Source organism: Rhinolophus sinicus, linkage group LG16 (genome assembly GCF_036562045.2).
Source record: "Rhinolophus sinicus isolate RSC01 linkage group LG16, ASM3656204v1, whole genome shotgun sequence".
Classification (NCBI taxonomy): Eukaryota; Metazoa; Chordata; class Mammalia; order Chiroptera; family Rhinolophidae; genus Rhinolophus; species Rhinolophus sinicus.
The window spans coordinates 10619875-10643391 of NC_133765.1; the positions used below are offsets into that span (position 1 = coordinate 10619875).

Here is a 23517-nt window from a genome sequence, read left to right on the forward strand (position 1 = left end):
CATTTAAGACTGTGTGTCTTAAGTATGAATATTCATTATTTCAGTGTCTCAGATTGGAATATAGATGGTCAGGAAAGACCACCCCCATCACCTCTCTCATTACAAGTTTAGATTTAAAGTTCCCAATTCATTTAGTAAATTTTGGGGAACGCTAACAGAAGCAAGTTGGCCACACAGCGAGGAAGCCAGGTTGCACGTTTATCAACACAATTTTCCAGAACGCTCAAGTGCCAAATGGGCACACTGAGTTGCTAATGACATGTTCCACTGGGCTTAATGTGTCATATTGGAAACCTCACTTAATTGACTCATATGTCATTATTTAGGAAAAATAAAGTCTTTAACATGAAAAGATAGCCAAGTTTCCTTGTTCTTGAGCCAAATCTTAGCACACCAAAAGCAGAGTCAACGCTACATAGCTTCTACAAAGCTCAGTTCTCCACAGGCTGCTTTCTGATTAATGTGATTTTATTGTGTATGAGAGTTTGGTTGGAGGATCATAATTATAATCAGTTTCCATACAGCTATCATTAAATTGTGAATGTGTATTTTTCTGGTTAGTATGTAATTAATTCCAATCATTAATTCCAGATATGATATTGCTCATTGATGTGAAAGGAGTAAACGTATTTCTCTCTCTACTAGTGAGGTTCCCAGTTCACTGTGACAAACTACTCATGCAGTATTTTAAATGTTTTAGTTCCATTTGTGCTGAAAATTCCCTCCCTCCCTCCCTTCCTTCCTTCCTTCCTTCTAGGAAGTGTTATCATGGACTTAATGGATTTTTATTTATTTGATGTTTCACAATAAGTTACAGTCAATCTGTGTGATGTTTGAATCTTTATGCTGTCCCGTATCTGCCCAAAGGAGTATGTTCAACTCAGTCCTGTTGGCATAGCTCCTAATGGGTGTGAGTGTTGCCCTTTCTGTCACCACAAAATTTCCCAGTCTCACCTAATGTTTTACTGTCAATTTGCAAACAGACATTTCTCTAAGGGATCCTGGTTTATTTTATTAGGGAATGATATTTAGAAACCCAGATCTGAGACCAGAGGTGTTTATTGCAACTGTAGTGTCGTTGTTTTTAAGCCTTTTCAGTGGCTAGAGCTGAGGGAAAATGTGTGTGTACAGTAATGCGCCACTTAATGCTGGGGATCCATTTTGAGAATTGCATCATTAGGCAGTTTCACCATTGTGCAAACATAATAGAGTGCACGTAACACAAGTCTAGATGGTATAGATTACCATACACTCTATGGTATAACCTATTGCTCCTAGGTTACAAACCTGTACAGCATGTTACTGTGCTGAATACTGTAGGCAGTGGTAACACAATGGCATTTGTATATCTAAGCATATCTACACATAGAACAGTTACAGTAAAAATACCATATAAAAGATAAATGGTCTACCTATATAGCGCACTTACCATGAATGGCCTTCGCAGGATTGGAAGTTACTCTGGGTAAGTGGTGAGTGAATGGGAAGGCCTAGGGCATTACTGTACTCTACTGTGGACTTTATAAACACTTAGGCTACACTAAATTTATTTTTTTTTTAATTCAATAAGAAGTTAACCTTAGCTAATTGTAACTTCTTTATAAGCTTTTCAGGTTTTTTTTACTTCAACTTTTTTGTAATACCACTTAGCTTAAAACACAAACATTGTGCAGCTGTGAAAAAATATTTTCTTATATCCTTATGCTATAAGCTTTATTCTGCTTTTAAAGTTTTTCATGTTTTACTTTTTAAACTTTTGATAAAACGAAGACACAAATGCACATTAGCTTAGGCCTACACAGGGTCAGAATCATTAATATCACTGGCTTCTACCTCCACATCTCGTCCCATTGGAAGGTCTCAGGGACATTAACACGTATCCAGCGGTCATCTCCTATGGCTATAAATACCTTCTTCTGGAATACCTCCTGAAGGACCTGCCTGAGGCCCTGCTTGACGAGGTGTCACTCTTTTCAGAAATATGACCGTGATGGTTTGCTTGGTTGTTTCTCCTTTTAATCATAGATTTGCTTGTGAGCAGATAATGTACCATGAACATTCCTCTCTATTAATGAAAACCTGTTGGTGTTAAGGTCTGTGTTTTTAAACTTTTTAAGGAGCTTATTGTGGTTTGCAAAAGCTTCCACTAAATTCTTTACAGTGAATTTTCTTGGGGGTTCTTCTTATGGGACCGCCCTGGTATATGTGCTTTGTCATTGGCATGACTATCTTTTAATTTTGGGTTCTTGTTCACATTTCCAACTCATTGTTAATATTACCGTCCTTTTTAAGATTTTATTGGGGAAGGGGAATAGGACTTTATTGGGGAACAGTGTGTACTTCAGGATTTTTTCCAAGTTAACTTGTTGTCCTTTCAAGCCCAGCTGTGGAGGGCACAGCTCAGCTTCAGGTCCAGTTGCCAGTGTTAATTGCAGGAGGCGCAGCCCACCATCCCTAGCGGGAGTTGAACCTGCAACCTTGTGGTTGAGAGGACGTCCTCCAACCAACTGAGCCATCTGGGAGCTCAGCGGCAGCTCAGCTCAAGGTGCTGTGTTCAATCTTAGTTGCAGGGGGCGGAGCCCACCATCCCTTGCGGGAGTCGAGGAGTCGAACCAGCGACCTTGTGGTTGAGAGCCCATTGGCCCATGTGGGAATCGACCTGGCAGGCTTCAGCATTAGAAGTGCAGAGCTCCAACTGCCTGAGCCACTGGGCTGGCCCCCAGTATTACCTTCCTTTTTGACTATTATATTCTGGAGATTACTCCATATCAGTAGGTAAAGATACTCCTTAAAAAAAGAAAAAAAGCCAAGCAGTAATCCTCTGTGCAGATGTATTATAGTTTATTCAACCAGTTCCCTATTAACGCACATTTGGGTTTCTAATACACCCTGGGGTTATTTTTAAAGTAACTTTTCAAGATGTTTAAACCGTTCTTGTGTTCTCATTGTGTAAAATCCAAGCTGTGTATTACAGCCTCTAGCATCTGGCCTTCACATCTCTCTTCAGTCTCAGTGCATACCACCGTCTTCCTTGCTCAGGACGCTCACATCTTCCACCTCAGATGTGACTTCATCAGACCTTCCTGGCCACCCTATTCAATGTAGTTTCTTCTTTCTCGTTGCTATTAGTTCACTCTCTTCATTCCCTTACTAGCAGCTGAAAGCAGTATGAACTTACCTTGTTATCTTAACTTGGACAGTATCATACAGTGGCTTGGGTTTTGAGCCAGACCACCTGATTTTAAGTCCTGGTTATGTGTCCACGGACATGTAGCACACTGTGGTGGAGTTTCTTCAAAATATGGGGACAATAATAGTATTTTCCTTATAGGGGTCAGTGAGAAATGAATGAATGATTGATAAATATAAACAGTTGCATAGTTGCTGGCACTTACTAAGAATAAAATAAATGCTGGCTATATTAGTATTATTTAACTGTTTATTCATTGTCTTTCTCCCCTCAGTAAGCTCTGTGACAGCAAGAACGTTGTCTCACTTGTTTCCCACTGTAATATCAGGAGTTGGAACAGTTACTGAGATATAGTAGGCACTTATGTATTTGTTGCTAAATGAATAATAGTTAAAACTTAATTCCCATTCCTTTGTAAACTTCTTGGAAATCTGAGACTAAAAGAATGCTTTCTCATATACATAATATGCAGCTGCCAAATTCAACAGATATTTTCATGAAATTCGGCATCTAAATATGAATGCCTACTATTAACATGTATCTTGGAAGTTCTGGCCAATTATTACAACCTAAAACAGAACTCAGAAATTATTCCTATCAGAAAAAGGATAGAATGACCATATTTTTGACACAATTGTATATCCATGAAATCCAAAAGGATCAACTAAAGTCCTTCTAAAATTGAGAGTTTAGTAAATGATCAGTTTCGAGCTAACATAAAGAGATTATCTTCAGGGCGGCCAGTTAGCTCAGTTGGTTAGAGCGCGGTGCTCTTAACAACAGGGTTGCTAGTTCAATCCCCACATGGGCCACTGTGAGCTGCGCCCTCCACAACTAGATTGAAACAGCCACTTGACTTGGAGCTGATGGGTCCTGGAAAAACACACTTAAAATTAAAAGTTAAAAAAAAAAAGGTTATTTTCTAGCATACCAGTAATTACCAGTTAAGGCCATACTTGAAGAAAAGCATTATTTTACAAGAGCAGCAAGAAAATGTAAAATATCCAACAGTATCCCAGAGAAATATGTGGAATGTATACTTTCATAAGGAAAATTTAAAAACTTTACTGAGAGATAGAAAAATGAAGAAAAATGAAGATATGCCCTGTTTCCAGGTGGAAATATTGAATATTGATTGTAGAATTTAAAATTCTTTCAAATATATGAATATACAAGTATATAAGTGTACTGTTAATACATTAAGGATATATAAAAATGCATGTTAAATGATTGTAAGCCAAACTCATTTGTATTTTTTTGTAAATCTTGTCAAAGTTATTTTAAAGTTTATGTAGAAAATGTTTGAAAGTAAACATAAATGGTTTGATGGCCCCTCTTTACCGATTCATAGCACACTATCTCCAAGCAACTAGGGTAGAATAAAAATTATACAAGTCCAATAACTTTTAATATAGTAATACTATGATATGTGTGACATATTTCTGAAGTTACCCAACTGTGCTATAAATGTCTCACTAGCAGGTAAGGAAGCACATCATTTAAAATTTTTTTGTTTACAGCATTTAATTTTATAGCAAGGAATCTCAGACACAAGAGAGGTTGTAGTTTACCTTCTATGTCAGAGATAGCATCAAAATTATACTGATGATTCTAAGTAAAATTTTAATAATTGATATAGAAAAAAAGTAAATTTCCTATTTAATCTGCATACAGTCTAGGATGACTATTTTGTCCCATTTTGCCCAGGACTTTCCTGGTTTTAGCATTTGAAGTCTCATGTCTCAGGAAACCTCTCAGTTATGGCCAAACCAGGTACAGTTATTCACCCTCGTACAGTTTATTTAAAAAATGCTTATGTCTGTAAATAATGTTTCCTATAAAATGAAATGGATGGCAAACGTCTGATCTGGTCCGGAGTAATCCTTCTAGTGGTCCATCTAGGCCACAAGTTACTGTCAGCATACAGAATTTCTACAGGAGGCTTCATCAGTTCAGGGGATTTAAGATTTAGGTTCACTCAATCTATATAGTAGGATTCAGTAAGGCTTTCAGTAATCATCTGCAAACTGAGTAATAGGATTGAGGCCATATGGTTTAGCCTTCCATCCAGCAGCTAATCTCTGAGCTTCTGATTATTTGTTGTATGTTGACTTTTAGAATTAATTTTCCTTGCAGGATGCACTTCTCAGCAAAAGTCATTTTTCTAGAGATTTGTTTGCTTTTAGTTCCTTCACTGTTGTCTTTCTAATATGTCAATCCATGGAAATACTTTATTATTGTTAATTTACTTATCTCTTGCCTTCATCTACAAAAGATTTAAGGTGATATATTTAATATACCCTAGATGACTGTTAATAGAAGATTTAATGCTTTTTTATGTGTGCATGTTTTTAATTTATAACAATGAGTTGGACAAGTGTGTTCTGTATCATAACGGCATTGTCCTCTTTATAAAATGAAAAAGAAGTTGTTTCTTTTTTCTGTTTTACTTTTCACATTACAAATGCCATGAAAATTTCTAACCATGAAGTGAATTATTTAAGAAATTGGCTAGAAAGGCAAACCACATTTACATTGTTTTAAGTCTCACTTATTATAAATCTCTACAGCAACATATTAGAGTAAGATTCAGGTACCAGTCATAATTCTGTAGCATCCTTTGGTATGCATTGGGAAGATGGCTGATTTACCAAGCTTGATTTAAAAGTCACGGATTACAGTACTTAAATTTGCTCACAGTCCCATCACGTAAGATCACAGACTGGTGAGAAGAAAATACAAAAATAGGATATTATTTATAAAGGAACTGTTTACTAAACTTCAGTTGAAAATTTCCTGCAGAATATACTTTTAATAGATTATTTTGCTGTCAGCCTGTCAAGATCTCCATTTCTTTTCACACTAAGTAAAAATGTAACCTCTTACCACAACTAAGGTATTTTCTCTGTCTTACTATTTTTCAGTGTCTAAAAAGCACGGCAAGCTCATTACTTTCTTACGCACATTCATGAAGTCTCGTCCAACAAAACAGAAGCTGAAGCAGCGGGGGATCTTGAAAGAGAGGGTCTTTGGTTGTGACCTGGGGGAGCACCTTCTGAATTCCGGTTTTGAAGGTAAAAATAACATTCATAATCTTATAATTTCAGCTTCTAACTTCTCCATATTGACTTTATATAATCAATAACGCAGTAGATTAGGCAAATAATATCTGTTCCATTTAAGTTCAGCAGCGTGCATTGAACATTCTCACGTACTTATCTTAGTTCTGGAGATAGCTGAGAGTAAAGAGAGGTCTAAGAATGAACTTTGACATCAGAAATACTGCTGATATTTTTAGGAAGAGTAAGACATTCACACAAAGGCTACAATAGCACTGTTAATTTGCATTATTTTTATATCTGTCCAGACAGCTTCCTTAGCCAGTTTTCCCTCTCACATGTTATTCCAAAATATTTTTAATTTCTCTTTTGAAGAAAACAGTCATAGTTTTGAGACTATAGAGTACCCAGACCAGTCCCCTAATGTTTTTAGCTGAAAATTTAAATTTTCTCTATAAATTAAATTCTGACTCAAGAATTCAGAGGTTAGCTGAATGGATGGAGGGGATAGGAAGAAAGGTAAAATGGGGTTTTCCTTTGATTTCTGAAAATAGTGCTTTCCTCTACTAGTTCTTTTAGAGGTGCTGGACTATTAAAGAAGTGCCTGGAGTACCTGTAATGTTGATAAGTACCAGAAATAAGTGATTTGTGAAGTTCTGAATCCTGGTCAGAAATACCCATTGTACTTTTTAAGACCACTGATGAAAACTAGTGTAAATACCAATAAATATCAAGTTTAAATTAAGGCCTTACTCAATGCTTAAAGAATACCAATGTATTTATAATATGAATGTAGTGCAAACTATATCATGTTCGTTTAGAAAAGACACAATATTATTTTAAACGGGTGTTATTCCCAAACTAATATCAACTTATTACAGTTACTAAAAACAAACAAAAAACCAGCAACAAACAAAAAACCTGAGGATTATTTTTGGAATTAGTAGAATGCGCATGGAACAAAATGAGAACATCAAGAGTGTTGTAGAGGGGGGAAAAATCAATGATCGATAGGGAACATTTAGCTTTACGAAATATTAAAACTCTATTCAAAACTAGAATGTTATTAGTGTAGAGAATGAGGTATAAATGAAACAGCTTAAAATGTTCAGAAGTGTCATTACTGTAGATAAAAATCCACTATTATAAAGTATGGTTTTAAAACCAGGTCATAAGTAGGAATTGCTTATTAAATAAATATTAAGAGAATGAAATAGCAATTTTTGAAAAAAAATTCTTACATATACGACACTGAAAAATTCCAAATGTATAAAAGAGTTAACTGTTTTAAACTCATGGAAATGCTAATATGATATGATTTTGTTTTGAGGTCAAAGATGAATAATAGCTTTCTCATATTAAAAAAAAGCAAAGGAAGATGTGGTCTCAAATATATAATTTCCATAATGAAAATAACAAATGTAAAGGAAAGGTACCACAGACTGGGGAAATAATTTTTTTGGGGATATGATGAAATGCACCGAATATAGTATATGACAATATCATTCAGATTTATGAGAAAATAAAGCCCCTGAGTAGAGCAATGGAGAAAAGATACAAACATAATTTTCACAAGGAGATAGTAAACAACATACAGAAAAGTGTTTATGTTCATTTGTAATCATGGAAATGTATCTTTAAGCAATTTTGAGGTACCATTTTATATAGATAAACATTACTAATATAACAAAATTGCTCTTCTAAATTATGATAATGTTAACCTTAATCAAATAGACAGCCAGATACTTCTCCAGCAAAATTGGTTCATTTGGGAACAACAAAGAATTGCAGTTTGGGGCATGTGTCTAATTGAGAACCACGCCCAAGTCCAGAGAAACAAAGGAGAGGAATGCTTTTTTATGCACTTGGGAGGGTCTTTTCTAAGTCTAGTATCCATTTGAGGAAACTGAAAGTTCAAAGTATACTGACTTTTCATTGGCTGAGTTATGGCAGTCTCCCATTGGCTGAACTGTTACTGGGAAGGAGGAATCTTTTCTTCCTCCTGCTGAGGTAGTAAAGTATCACTTCCTGTGTTAAAAGATCAGTTCCTGTTAGAGATGCAAGGTATGTTTCTTCTTGTAATGTGCAGTAAGTGACGCATGCATAAGAGCTCACTATTCTAGCCTCCCAACTTCATTTTAAATAAGATGTTTGTTTATTAATTTTCACAATATCCAGTGCTATTAAAAATAGCAGTGATTTTTACCTGGAGGTAAAAATTGTTGGTTTCAGGTAGCTCTGTAAATTATTACCTTTTTGAAAAACATTATTTGGTACTTCGTAGCAAGAGACTTTATAGTGTTCTTTTCATGTTGCAATTCTTAGAGATTTGAGGTTATATTTCAATAGAAACAAAGTGTTCATTATAGCATTATGTATGAGAGCAAAATAATTGAATACTCAAATTTTAGGGAAATTGTTCTATATTGTGAGGCTGTTAAAACTAAATTTGAATGAAGTGGAAATTTGAAAAATGTTATATATGTAAACAGTAAATTTACCCTTTTGAAAGTATACATAGTTAGGTGATATGTAACGTGAATACAGTTATGGTGGAGTGTTACATATAGAGAATATCTTTGTGCTTTTTTTCTTAGTTTTTTTGCATTTTTAATTAAAAAGGAGAAGAACACTAGAAGAGTTTAGAAATGAATTTAATAATCTTGGAAGAGAAAACTCTCTGCTAATGGCTGACCCAGAGGAGAGTCTATTGAAGTATTTGGAAACACAAAAAATATTAACTCGTGACGTTAGAGTATAATTGTAATTTGACAAACTTTAAAAGGCAGAAACCTTGAAGACCAAAGCCAGATACATTCTAGTTGGTACATTAAAATAACTTACTGTTTGATGGCATGGTGAAAAATAAATAGATATTCATATGAAAGATAGTCATTCGAATATGCAAATGAACATTAACAGGAAAAGGGAAACTGTTGAAGTTTATTAACTAAAATTTTAATTAGGAAATAAAATGGTTTTTAATATTAAATTGATTTATTAGTTTGTATAGATTTAATAAATGTGTGAGGAATTAAAGTTTTTTTAAGATTTTTGAGACTTCGTATATACTGTATATAGTCTATAACTACAGTTATACCATCTATATATAGACTATTTTAAAGTCTAAATTAATTCAATGAATATATATATATACACACACACACACACACACACACACATATATATATACTATTTGAAAGTCTAAGTGAAAATAATTATAATAATCATGAGAAGGAAGAATGATATATTGACATATATACGTAATTGTGAGGAGAGATGAGATATACATAGAAATGTAATGTGTATAATCATTATTTCTCATGATTTTTCTGTTGTACTTTGGAGTTTAGTGTCCTTACTCTATATAAAATAGATTTTATACCAAATTTTCTAAGAAGGAAGCTCATATCAGAACAATGTTTTACTATGTGACTCATTCTCTGAATTGTATTCCTGGTGAATAATCAACTTTATAGAGAGATTATCCTGTTATACTTTGTAAACTTTTGAGCACCTCCCTGTTGGAGCAAGTGACAAACCTGACCTGTTTCTTCTATAGAAAGTGTTGTAAAAAAAAAAAAAAAAAAAAAAAAAACATGTAGGAGCTTGACAAGGCATTTTAAAAATTCTTTTATTTGTGATTCCTGGTGCCAGAAATCACTCAGGATGATCCTACAGACCTACAGTAAACCACAATGCTTATAATTGAGTCGATTAAAGATAATATCACAGTTATCTATAGAACTGATTTTTTTTTAAAAAATCTGTCCACATAGTGATTTTTTTGTGGCTAGATCAGACTAATGTCATTTTCATGGGTATCCTTAATTTTAGAGTCAAAATGTTTTTTTGTTATCTTGGTTTCTTTTTGTATTTCTTTTTCATTTTGTATTTCTTTTTGTTCATCCTTGCTTGGATATGATAATATGAGGGAGTGTTTTACAGTTTGTTCCGCTATGATCATTAGCTTTCAAACATCAGTTCAGCAGGTTTTAGTTGTACTGAGAAGTTTGTGGTGTGCTTCTATTCTTAGTAGTATGACAGGAGAAAATGGATGCCTGAAAAATAACAAGTTTAGTAACTAGTTTCATGCATTCCATAACTATGGTAAAATCTGTTCCAGCGAAACAAAGTTTTCAGGTGTCATTGATTTTTTTCATAGGACTTGTTTTATTTGCTGCACATGTTTGAAACTGAATTTCCTTAAAATGAGATTGCTTTTTTTAAAAAAATGAGAACTTTATAGAAAACTAGGTAAAACTATATTTGGTACATAATATAAAAAATATTTAAAACTCTGTTGCCTGAACATATTTCTGTGTTTGAGGTTATTTGGCCCTTTCAGCAAGAGGTATTTTTGTTTGTTTGTTTTGGTTTTTGTAACTATTATAAATATACAGGTATTTTATAATGAGAGCACACTAAAAAAAAGTAAGGCTGAAATAATTCCTGAAATTAATCTTTTAGGTAATCATATTCTCCTAACCAAAAATCATGATGCGTTTTCTAATACCACTCACCAATGTACTCCTGGCCTGGAAGCTACCACCCTGAGAATGGACCTTTACTTTTTGATCTATATCACAGATTGCTTGCATGATGCCTGGCATATAGAAGGGATCTAATAAATCATTGATGAATGAGTGAGTGAGTGAATGAATGAATCAATGAAGAGAAAAGAACAAATGAAACTAGAACTGTCAAGAAAAATCAAGGACCAATTCTTGTCATACTTATATTTCTTTTAGCCATGATTCTAATCTTAAGGGTCATCAGTTTTAATGTAAACATTTACTTCTTATTATATTGTCATATAATGATAAAAAATATAGATAAAAGTGAACCAGAAGTGTTTTACTTGGAGAGTGTGGAAATAATTCTTAAAGACATATCACTTTTTGGCAGAACTATTTTGGAGTTTCCTCATGTTACGTTTCACTGGGTCATTATTTAATGTGCACTAGAGTGGTTTATTAGATGGTTTGGAGGGAAAGGTGGCTAATTAAGATGTCTTTTTAACTAAGATTTTTTCCTAATATATTGGGTTATTATGTTGATTTCTTATATGTTAGTAAATAAACCATATCTTTTTTTTTAACTTCAGACACCGTTCTTCAGTTTCTTCTCTCTTTTCTTCAAAATGAAAGATTATGCTTTTTCTCTTTAATTTTGCTATCTATTTTAGTTAAATGTCTCATTTGCCTCTCTTAAAGTTCCAAGTAATAGCAGTGTTTAGTTACATAATTTCAGTTATGAAGACTCATTATGTGATTGTTTTGTGAACATGCCATCCTTTTACTTAGGGAACATAAAATGTAAAGAAACAATTCAAATGTTTTCATTGAAGTATTATGTCTGTAGAGGCTTAGCCATATTACCAGAGAAAGACCTCTAATTCCTTGTTTTCAAGTTTTGCGTACTTTTGGGAGCACATAAGCAGGTATGAATATCTAATATCACATGGTTGTAAGAATCCCAAAAGCTATCTATACTTTTTAATGGATGGTAGCGTATTTTTATGAAAATTCTATAATGCATGCTAGGAGAGCCTGATAGTACAGAAATAAAACCCTGTGCTCTTTACTTATACAAAATAAAACCTTTTGTATACCTAGGTTAACATCCTAATTTGATGCATACATGATCAGAGGTGTCTTTTAAGAAAAAAAATTGAAGCTTTGTTTTCTTTTTTTGCTTTAAGAAATTATGTTAATTATCTCAGTAATCTCTAAATATACATATCCTTTGTGATAGAAATTTTCCAGCTCCAAATTTTATTACTATACCTCTAGTTTGTAGGATAGAAGCCTAAGGCACTTGAGATTATCATTGATGGAATAATATTAGAAATAGGACTCAAGCTCATAAAGATATTTTATATTTTGCATATCACTGTGACATAGAGATTGCCTATAAAATCAAAGTCAATTCACAGAAGGTACCCAGCAACTCTGCCTGCCCTTCATCTCTGCTACATAAACATACTCCCTTTCTTGTTACTAAAATTGTTGAAAGTGTTTAGAGATAGAAAGCAAACAGTTGAAAATAAATACAGTTTCATATGAAAACTAAGATCCCTCTTCTGCTAACTTGGTCAGAAAACTGTCAGGCTCACAGGGTACCTGTAAGTTAATTGATTTTCTAGTTGTGTATATTGTGTCAGGACTGCCTCTGGATTTTGAATATACAAAGATGCGCAGAGCATGGATTTTCCCATTAAAAGCTTCACTAAGAAGGGGTAATTTGTTTATTTGTATAAACAAATAAATAATAATTCAAAATGAAATTGTTCTGTGGGCACCTAGGCAGCTACCTCTACTTGGAGATATTCAAAGCTTGTTTAAGAGTGATTGTTCATTTGGATTTTGAATAGTAGCCAAGAGTTTTCTATACGAAGGTGGTGGTAGAGGGAGACTCCGGACCAAGGAAATTGTACCTGGAAATTGAGGGACTTAAAAAGTGGCTGGTTTATATGGCAAAAGATGAAACTTCACTTGGTCTAGAATTGAGGAATATGGAAACACAATAAATAAAATAAATGCAAATTGTGAAGGATCTTATATTCTAGGCAGTATATTGCCAGTTAAAAATTGGCTCTGTACTTGGACTACTTGATTTAGAATCTCATTTCTGTCCTTTGTTTCCTGCTTATCCTTGGGTAAAAGTTCATCTCTTACAAGACTCCATTTCCTCTCTATAAAATGGTGATAATGAGAGAACTTTCCCCATAGGATTTCTGTGAGAATTAAATGAGAGTATCCATTATAAAGCACGTAGCCTGGTACATATTATATGTTCAATAACATAACTGCTTTAAAAAAAATTATTCAAAGCTAAGGAGTTTAAGTTTAAATGTAAGTTATAGGATCTGACAGGATTGAAAGGATAGAATGCAGAAAGAGCAAAAAAAGGCAGGAAAACCAAGGAAAAGTCTATTGTAATAATAAAGGATTGATATACAGCAGCTCCTGGAATAGCATTTCTTTCAATGTCATTTCGTTGTGACATTGATGAGATGCCACCTTAGGAACCTAACTCTTGTGTGTATCAATCAGCCTATGGTACAATTGGTTTCATTATACACCCTTTCACTTAAAGTTGCAAAATCTATCAACATCCTTAAGTAAGGAGTTACTGTATACTATAAGTGAAATACATTAGTTAAAACTATCTTATTAAAATATCTTAATTGTTTCACTCACCACTCTGGATGTTTCATCCCTAGAATAGTAGTTTTTTGCAGACTAAATAATATTCATCCAAGTGATTCTTTTTGGGATTTTAACTATCAAAAGAACAGTTACTAAAGACTGTAAATTCATCAATCTGCATTGAAAAACAAAGTTCAAATTTCAGCTATTTAAATTTTTGAATGGTTATAAATTTTTTTATCATATACTTTGAATATTCTTTTGTAGATTGTAGGCCCAGAATAATTGTACATTTATTTCAGCTATTCAGTGAGGTAACCAGAGAGAATACCTTTCTTTTCTTTCTACTTATTGTTAGAGTGCCCTTTATGATGAGCTGGTTAATATTGTTAGAAGGTCAGTAATTATAAAGTACAGATAGGCAGGAAATTAAGATTCCATCTGCTTGAAGTTGCTTTGACCTTTGCATTATGTTGGTGTTCTGTTTATTGGATAAAATTAGAAGTCACATTAACTATGAAAAGATAAAAGAAACTTTTTAAAAGTAAAAAATTACAGTACTTACAGGCAATTGTCTTGTTGGGATAAGCATTTACCTTCGCATATCCATTTGCTATGTATGAAATACAGCTGAACAGCTGTATTTTTTTTTTTTATTTAATCTGGTATGGTGTTAGGACTAACAGTTCACTTTACTGTTGGAACATGATCTAAATGAGTCTACTGCAGAAGGTTTTAGACTATCCTAATAATGTAGGAACTCTTTCATTTACCTAAATGTAACAGGATAGAGCCAGTTTTGATTATTCAGGAAGCGGTTATCTATTTGAGATGTGAAATTAAGCAAATATGCCCTCATCATTTTTTTTGTAGTAGATTAATCTCTACCCCTTAAAATTTTAATTTACAATTTTTTTTTTGCTTATGGAAATTTAAGATATTCTCATTTTTTTGTTGACTTTGTTTCTGCTGGATACTCCCAATTTAATCCATGTCTTTAAAAATTCTCTTTAGTACCCCAGGTTCTTCAAAGCTGTACAGCATTCATTGAAAGATATGGCATTGTGGATGGAATATATCGTCTCTCTGGCGTTGCCTCCAATATCCAGAGACTACGGTAAAACCTTATATGGCATTTTCTTTTTCATTCCTATTGTAATTCATTAAAATGAAATTATTTCAAAATTAAGTCTCTTACATTAATGACCATAATTTTCAGTAAGATGGTTTAGAAAAAGTAGGAAATAATATCTATGTTGTTCTCTTTATATATTTTTCTAAATGCTGTTTCTTCATTTGTAGTGTCAGAAAGCTATGTGCCCTTAACCCCTTCAATACTTGTATTTTATCTCTTTACAGTATTTCAAGATTTTAACAAATTGAGTTTGACCCCATGACAACAGTGAGATGAAAATTTACACCATAATAGAATTATTCTTTAATTTATAATTAAAATTGAGGAGAGGGAAACTTCAGATTTCATTTGACTAGTTCTGTAGTGTATGCTCAGGTGTGCATGTGTTAAATATTTCACATTCTCATTACCTTCTCAGACAAAACAGTGGTATCCTTTACACCAGCAAGAGAAATTTTATTTTTACTCAATCTCTTAGATTGAAGTCTATTATTTTTTTTTGATTGGGGAATATTGGGGAACAGTGTGTTTTTCGAGGACCCATCAGCTCCATATCAAGTCATTGTTTTCAGTCTAGTTGTGGGGGGCGCAGCTCAACTCCAAGTGAAGTCATTTTTCAATCTAATTGTGGAGGGCGCAGCTCACCGGCCCATGTGGGAATTGAACTGGCGACCTTGGTGTTATGAGCACTGTGGTCTAACCACTGAGCCAACCTGCCGCTCTCTAGTCTGTTCTTAGTACGTTATTTTCCTTTATTTTTCACTGCAGTGCATGGAAATTGACACTCTATAGGGATTTTAATATTCTAATGGACCACAGAGCTCTTCTGTATTTTCAAGAATACACATATGGAGAATACTTAAATTGATTTTTGTCCTAAAAAGTTTCAGTCTTTAGTTTCTTGTGCAGCAAATCTCATATTCATATTGTCCACATACACTAATCCTCTAGGTTAATAAGTGGTTTCATGCCTGTAGATTAATATTAATTAACCTCCAGGAAAGTGAGCTTAATTTGTCTTAGTATTCTGAGCACAACTTTTAGTTCACTCACTTTAATGCTACAGACTTTATTATCTATTAAAATGAGATGTTAGCTGGGAATTATTTATATTGTTTCGGGCCCTCTACAATAAGGCATTTCTGAACCATACTTCTTGTATCTGAGGAATTTCTGTGCATGCTTGTTCATAGAATACCTGCCACTCATCCCTAGTTCCCAGAATTGCTAAAATACTGGATATTCAAACCATTAGGAGTTAGGAGTCCTGTTTTCAGATCTATGTGTTAAGAGCTGCTCATTCATATGCATTGCAGAGATTGTTGTCCATTTTAATATTAAACCTATGCCCTTAATTTCCACATAGACAAGAACTTGCCTTATGATCAGACATCCAATTACTGCTGAAGTCCAAATATAACTTACATGAAATACAATCATTTGAAGAAAACATTAACTCACTGAGATAGAGGTTGACTCTTTGGGCTTTTGCTTTCTGTTTTAAAGTCATATACTTGCTTTTCCTTTATAAAATAATTGTGTCTTTCTTCTGTCTTTTTTAGCCATGAATTTGACTCTGAACATGTTCCCGACTTGACAAAAGAACCATATGTTCAAGACATTCATTCCGTGGGCTCCCTCTGTAAGCTCTATTTCCGAGAACTCCCAAACCCTCTGCTCACCTACCAGCTGTATGAGAAATTTTCAGTGAGTACAAGTCACTTTTAAATCAATTCTGTTTGGAGTTTTGTTGTGGTTTTGTGCAAAACGTGTGAAAATTGATTTGATCATATAAGAAATAATTTTATGATTAAAATGACTGAAAGGAAACAAAAAATCAAAAAGTATTCATTGCTAGCTAGTCCATAGTCTTTGCTGTTTTCATGTTTGCATTCTTTCAGTTTCTGACTTTGAGCCACTGATCTTATCACCTGTAATAATTGGTTACCATAAAGTTTTTAAAACAATTATCATTTAATAGATTTCAATGTCCGTATAGTGTGGAAACACAGTTTACTTTCTTGATACTATATGGTGTTTCCTCGCCGTTTAGCATCAAAGAGTAGATAGCGTGAATTAGCTCAGTGAAAACTATAAATTGTAAGTAAAGAACTTTCATTTTTACCAACAAAACCCACTAGTTTATTTTGTATTATGATTGTTACAGGATGCTGTTTCAGCAGCAACAGATGAAGAAAGGCTGATAAAAATTCATGATGTCATCCAACAACTCCCCCCTCCACACTACAGGTAAACCTCATGTTGTAAAATACTAGGCAAAAGTAGATGTCAGTTCATGTGTAAAAGTGCTTTTGGTCTTTGGGTTTCTAATTATTTAAATTTTCTTGGGAATACCAACTATTTAAACTTCCATTTCTCTGTATACTTTTCTTTGTATTCCCAGGGTCTGGCCCAGGGCTTGGCATCCAGTAGGCATTTAATAAATGTTGGATAGGAGGATAGACAATGAATGGTTGACTAAACCTATTCATTTGTGTGTTTGTTTTTTTGAGAAATAGAAATATTGCTGAAGGTACTAGGGTGTATGCCCACTTGTGTGAGTACTTGTGAATTGCTTGAATCCAAAATATAGACACACTGCTGGGTGCCTTGTTTCCTTTTTTCCAGCCCTCTTGTTTTTCAAAAGGTGTTCAAGCCACATAGAACCACAAAATCTAACAATCGTCTCAATTCTTCCTCATGAGACTTTCAGATGATCAGTGCACCTGTTTTTTATTTCAGTTTGTTTTAGGTTTTGTTATTGTTTATTGGTTTTGTTGTTGTTGCTACTTTTTAAAACCCAATTTAATTTGTATGTTGCTTTGCACTCTTAGAAATATTTTTGCTTGTATCGAGAAGACCAGAATGAAACTGGTGAGAGAAAGAAAACATAAATTATGGGTTATAGTATGCAAAAAAGTAAAAGATAAAATTTTTAAATTTTAGTTATTGACGAAAAATTAAATTCAGTCGGTGTTTTAGTAATATAAAAATTAAGTAATTTTTAAGTGCCAATTTTTTTCAAAATCATATTGTTTATGTATATACCAGGGGTACCAAGAAAAAATATGCACATGACTTGTATTCATCTTTTGTTATCATATATTATTACAATTTTAATACAGTTTTTTCCTTTCTTCAAATGTGTATATATATTTTGGGCGCCCTCTGTTTATCAAAAATCTGCATTAAATTTGGCACTAAATCACTGAAATTTTTTTTTTTCCCCAAGTCAAGTTGTTGTCCTTTCAATCTTAGTTGTGGAGGGTTGTGTTCAGCTTCAAGTTGTTGTTCTTTCAGTCTTAGTTGTGGAGGGCGCAGCTCAGCTCCAGGTCCAGTTGCCGTTGCTAGTTGCAGGGGGCACAGCCCACCATCCCTTGCGGGAGTCGAACCGGCAACCTTGTGGTTGAGAGGACACGCTCCAACCAACTGAGCCATCTGGGAGCTCAGCGGCAGCTCAGCTCAAGGTGCCGTGTTCAATCTTAGTAGCAGGGGGCAGAGCCCACCATCCCTTGTGGGACTCGAGGAATTGAACTGGCAACCTTGTGGTTGAGAGCCCACTGGCCCATGTGGGAATCGAACCAGCAGCCTTCGGAGTTAGGAGCACGGAGCTCTTAACCGCCTGAGCCACTGGGCCGGCCCTAAAATTTTTAATCAACATTAAAAATTACACATATTTTCAGTCAGCACTGTCGCTATAAACACCTGATATTCAAGAGCCAGAAGGTAGCTTAGCATTGAGTCATTGTCCTAGTAATGTAGCCTCTGAGGAAATTAAAGAGCTCTTAAGGACCCACAACATATATACGATAAAGTCTCTTCTTACTGGTGTTCTCTTAATTCACCCACAAGTACAGTTCTCTCTGTAAAATGCAATGACCAGTGTTCAAGGCACAGTACGTTTTACTGGCTAGCAGGTTTCTCTGTGGTATTGCTGAACACTTCAACTAACATCATTTGAATTACAAACTTATCTAAAAGCAATTTATAGTGCTTCTATAACTGTTCATGCAAGGTTATTTTAATTCATAATTAAGTTAAATGCTGTCAACATGTATAAAGCACAGCTCTTTTAAACAACGATTTTTGTTTCTTCTATGAAACCTCAGTTGAATTCTTTGCAGGGCTTGATAACGGTGAGCTGCCAAATGAGGGAGAAACAGATACTGTGATTAGCAAAGAACAGTTGAAACAAAATCTATAATTATCAATAGTATTCTCATAGAAATATTATGAATATTAAAGGAAAAGTATTTAGAACAAGGCCTGTTAAGAAGTGCTATTTATATGAGTTAGTTACCATTATTATCTGTTAATATATATCCATGTATTTGCTTCATTATGTTTTATCTATACATACACACACATAAACATAAGTGTATATCTCACACACATACTTGTATATCTCCTATATTGATATGTATAGTTTTTCTTCTATTTTATGTTTATCTACTCTAATTATATTTATATTTCCCCTTCTATCGTATATATTGTCCTTTATTATATACAGATATTTTATAGGTAGTTCCACTACTAATTACATATAGCTCCTTTGATATCTATTTGATCTTTTCTATTAAACATTACATACTTTACCTGCTATATATTATATATTGTACATACATCCTACTATATGTTTCATACACACACACACACACACACACACACACACAGTATTACCTATTTTATACATAACCCTTCTAAAGCACAAGCTTCTTGAGGTCATGAATTCTGTTTTGTTTGTCACTGTAGTCTCATAGAATGCACAAAGTAAATGTATTGTATGTACATTTTATGTATTTTGTACACGACATTTTTATACCTTGCTGATATATATGTGTATTTATTTATGGTGTGTATATCCTAATATCCTCTGTATCTCCTAATGTATATTACCTACTATGTATGTCCACTTGTTTTGTATATATTGATTACTATACACACATCTGCGACTCTACGTTATATATAATTCCTCGTCATATATCTCTTGCTATGTAATGTGTTCTTATACTCTAGCTTCTTCTACATAATTTGTGTATCTCCTACTTTAGATATCTCTTTTGATTCAGACTTTTTAAGATTTTAACATTCACATTTCCTAATTCCTTAATTAAGGGTTCTTAAAAAACAAGATTTTTAAGTGTTCTTTCTTGTGGATGACCCATATGTCATTTAACCTTTCCCCTAATTTACCTATAATCTATTTACATGATCAGGGGTTTTCCCCCAATTTTAAACATTACTATAAGGACCATCCATTTAAATAAATATTTTAGGGAATCTAGATTATTTTTTAGTATAAAGACCTGACAGTGGAATTTTTAGAAATTAAAAGATACTAAAACTTTCTTCCCCACATACAGCAATTTCCAAATTGTATTCCATGAGGTTTTATGCAATTTGCACTGTGCTGAATATATATGAAAATGCTCATTTTATGACACTCTGAGTAAAATTCTCCATTAGCTTTTAAAAGCATCTTTATAATTAGATATGTGAATAATAAAATGGTATCTTTGGTTCTCTTAATTTGCATTTCTTATAAAATACATTTCTGAAGTACTTAATCTTTCCCTTCTTTCATCTACCTCCCCCACTCCTAGTGAAATTTTACATTGTGTTCTAAACACATTTCTCAAGCTGCTTACCTCTACATTGTCTCCAGGCCAGCCCCACTCCTATCTGTCTTTCCTTGTTTAACCATATACAAGAGGGACAGAGAATTACTGTTTTTTACCACACAGAAGCTACAGTAGATTCTGGTAAATGAGATATGCTGACCCTGATTTGAATCCCAGCACCGCTTCTCTGTGTAACCTGGGCGAAACCGTAGCTTTCTTTTCCAAAAAACGGGGAATGGTAGGTAGCACTGTTCTTGTTTGGGCTGTTGTGAGATTTAGATGAGATTCTCTGTAAAAGCATCTTGAACAGTGCCTCTAGCTGTCATCTTCCTTTTCTTTTCAAATTCATGTTAGGCTCATCTGTATCTTTGAGGCTCATGTGTTGACCACAGTTTAACTTTCTTACTGTTTCAAATAATAGTCTTAAAATTCTGTTTCCCATTCATTGTTTTTAATCATTTAAATTTCTGTACAGTTAGGTAGGGACACTTTGAGAGATGTGGTAGCTGATAGGTAATACATTTGTATGTGTAGCTGATTTAATTTACATTTAAGCTGATCATACTTTATTTCCAAAAATACTTTGCCCTGTTGTTTTATATCTAGCTATACCTCTCTCTCTCTCCCTCTCCCTCTCTCTGCTTCCCTCCCTCCCTCCCTTCTGTTCTCCCTCCCTCTCTCCCTTCTTCCCTCCTTCCCTCCCTCTATGTGTGTGTATTTGTTTAAATAAAACAAACAAAATATATAAGATTAACCAAGATAATTGAGATTTGGAGTAGGTTTTCTATTCTAAAAGCACATTATTTGTTCAAATTATCTCCTCCTTGGTGCCTACTGGAATTTTTCTTTTAACTCTTAAGGCTTGGGAAACATTGTTGGTTTCTTATGTAGAAGAAAAGTTTAAATCTTTACCTGTTAGCTTGCCTGCTGCAAGTAGAATAGCATAACTTCATGATACCATTTGTCTAGAAACTGGCTTTTGTGGAGGATTCACTTCACTTATGTTCTTGAAACTAGATGTCTGACAGCCAGGAATAAATATTCCTAAAGATTAAAAAAAAATGTTTTTTTAACTAAGGAAGTCTGTTTTCTCAGAACTAGTCCCGTCAGAAACTTTGATTTCTTGCTGTATCTGCCTTAAACTTTTTTCCTTAGTATTCTGTAGATGTAATTATATATAGAATTTCAAACTCATTCTTCTCACAGTTCTGTAGTAATACTAATATTCAGACCTAATAGGCAGCACAAAAATTTGCTGGCATTTGTATGGTTCTTCTTCCATTTTGCCATTGAGAACTTACAAATTCATTAATGGAGCTTTTAGTGCTTTGTACTGCTACATAATATTTCTTTTTGTTAATATGTTATATTTCATTTTGCAGAACACTGGAGTTCCTAATGAGACACTTGTCTCTTCTAGCTGACTATTGTTCCATCACAAATATGCATGCAAAAAACCTAGCAATTGTTTGGGCTCCAAACCTACTCAGGTAAGTTGCATTTGACTTATGACTTAAATAGAAGCAGTCATCTTAAATAAAAGTCGAATTCGTCAGTGTTCCTTAAGGATAATTTTTAAAAGTAACACTGATATGTTGTTTTTATGAGCATCTTTCCAAAACAGGCAATTGGGGCGTAGTCAAGGCATTGTCAAAGCATGCTTTCTTCTTCTGGGTTGTCTGGGATTTACACGTTTAAAAAAAAAATGCCCTTTGAGACTGGAACTCTTTGATGGTCACATTGTTTTCCCCACAGATCAAAACAGATAGAATCTGCCTGTTTTAGTGGAACAGCAGCTTTTATGGAAGTGAGAATTCAGTCGGTGGTTGTTGAATTCATCCTCAATCATGTAGATGTCCTCTTCAGTGGGAAAATCAGTGTGGTCATTCAGGAAGGTGCAGGTATGGCTCCCACGGATTTTGTTCACTGCTAGGAACATGCTACAGGAATGGAAAATTGCACTTTGTATCTCAGTTTAATAATAAATCTGTCTTTGGTAGAAAGCAACTAATTTATGTCTGTTTCCCAAAATGCACAATTTAACAGTTATTTTATGTATACTTAGTGAATACTCCGTAGTAGAGCTTTTATGGTCAAAGTTCATGACATATTAAAAAATACATCATGTTACCTATTATCGGTGTACGTGAAGGTGTAATACGGAGTAGCAGCAGAAAGATTCCTTCCAAAAATAAAAATATCTGAATGATGCTGGGCAAGGTCTTAAGAAAGGAAAATAGTTAAATTATGTAAGAATTCTAAATATATACAAGGAGTGCCCAAAAAATGTATATGCATTTTAAGAAAGGGAAAAAAAAACTGTATTAAAATTGTAATATTCAATATATACCGATTAAAAAAGATGAATACTAGTCATGTTTGACTTCTGCAATTACAAGAGGTACTCAGAGTGGTTACAATCAACATAATTTTTATATAGTTTTTTTCCTTTCTTAAAATGTGTACATTTTTTTTGGCACCCTCTATATATATGTGTGTGTCACTGTTAACAAACAACTTGGCGTGTCACCTTCTATTCCTCACTTAGTATAAAGCTGTTATTTTTGCCATTTAAAAACATAATGAAGAAAATATAAAACAACACAGGTAGATAGACAGATAAATAGATTAAGATACACACACCGTATTTATACTTTTTCCTCATGAAGAAAAGTTTGACTCTCTTCATTGTTTCTCTGTTTCCAAAGCTTCTCTATCAAGACCCAAATCTCTGCTGGTTTCCTCTCCATCTGCCAAGCTGCTGACATTGGAGGAAGCCCAGGCAAGAACACAAGCTCAGGTCAATTCTCCAATTGTGACTGAAAATAAATATATTGAAGTAGGAGAAGGACCAGCTGCACTTCAGGGAAAATTTCATACCATAATTGAATTCCCACTTGAAAGGTAAAATTCATTAAATCCTCATAAATGTGATTGCATGGCTATGTATGCTTTTATTTTACTTTTACTTTGATATTTTAGTTACTATATTGATTCTGGGCCAGTCCCAGAAAAACCCGTTCATTTGACTATGGATGATACTTCACAGGGAATGATAAAAAGGATTCTTGAAAAGCATTACAACATCATGTCATTTTAAAGAACAAGAAAAGTCAATTGTACAGGGAAAATTGTTAGGAAAAATAATACGCTTCCACTATATAGGGTGTGATTTTTCTCTCTGAGATACATTGTTTAGAAATTTGTTCAGAAATAAACTGTTGGAGCATCTTATTCAGAAGGTAATAAATGGATAATGACTTATTTGACATTGGTTCCACATTGAGTTTAGAATAGACCAGTGCTTCTCACAGTGTGCTCCCAACTAGCATCACCTGGAAGTCACCAGAAATGCTAA

General features: G+C 33.9%; 1 protein-coding gene across 4 annotated transcripts in view; it reads left to right on the forward strand.

The window, feature by feature from the left end:
* The window catches only part of ARHGAP32 (Rho GTPase activating protein 32), a 328994-nt gene that overhangs the window by 288100 nt on the left and 17377 nt on the right, over positions 1-23517 (forward strand). For all 4 annotated transcript variants that reach the window (XM_019713045.2, XM_019713048.2, XM_074321761.1 and 1 more), the window contains 7 exons: positions 6115-6264; positions 14418-14520; positions 16101-16245; positions 16706-16788; positions 21542-21649; positions 21915-22060; positions 22868-23063. In XM_019713045.2, the coding sequence (XP_019568604.2) occupies positions 6115-6264; positions 14418-14520; positions 16101-16245; positions 16706-16788; positions 21542-21649; positions 21915-22060; positions 22868-23063 (931 nt within the window). The remainder of the gene's footprint in view (positions 1-6114; positions 6265-14417; positions 14521-16100; positions 16246-16705; positions 16789-21541; positions 21650-21914; positions 22061-22867; positions 23064-23517) is intronic.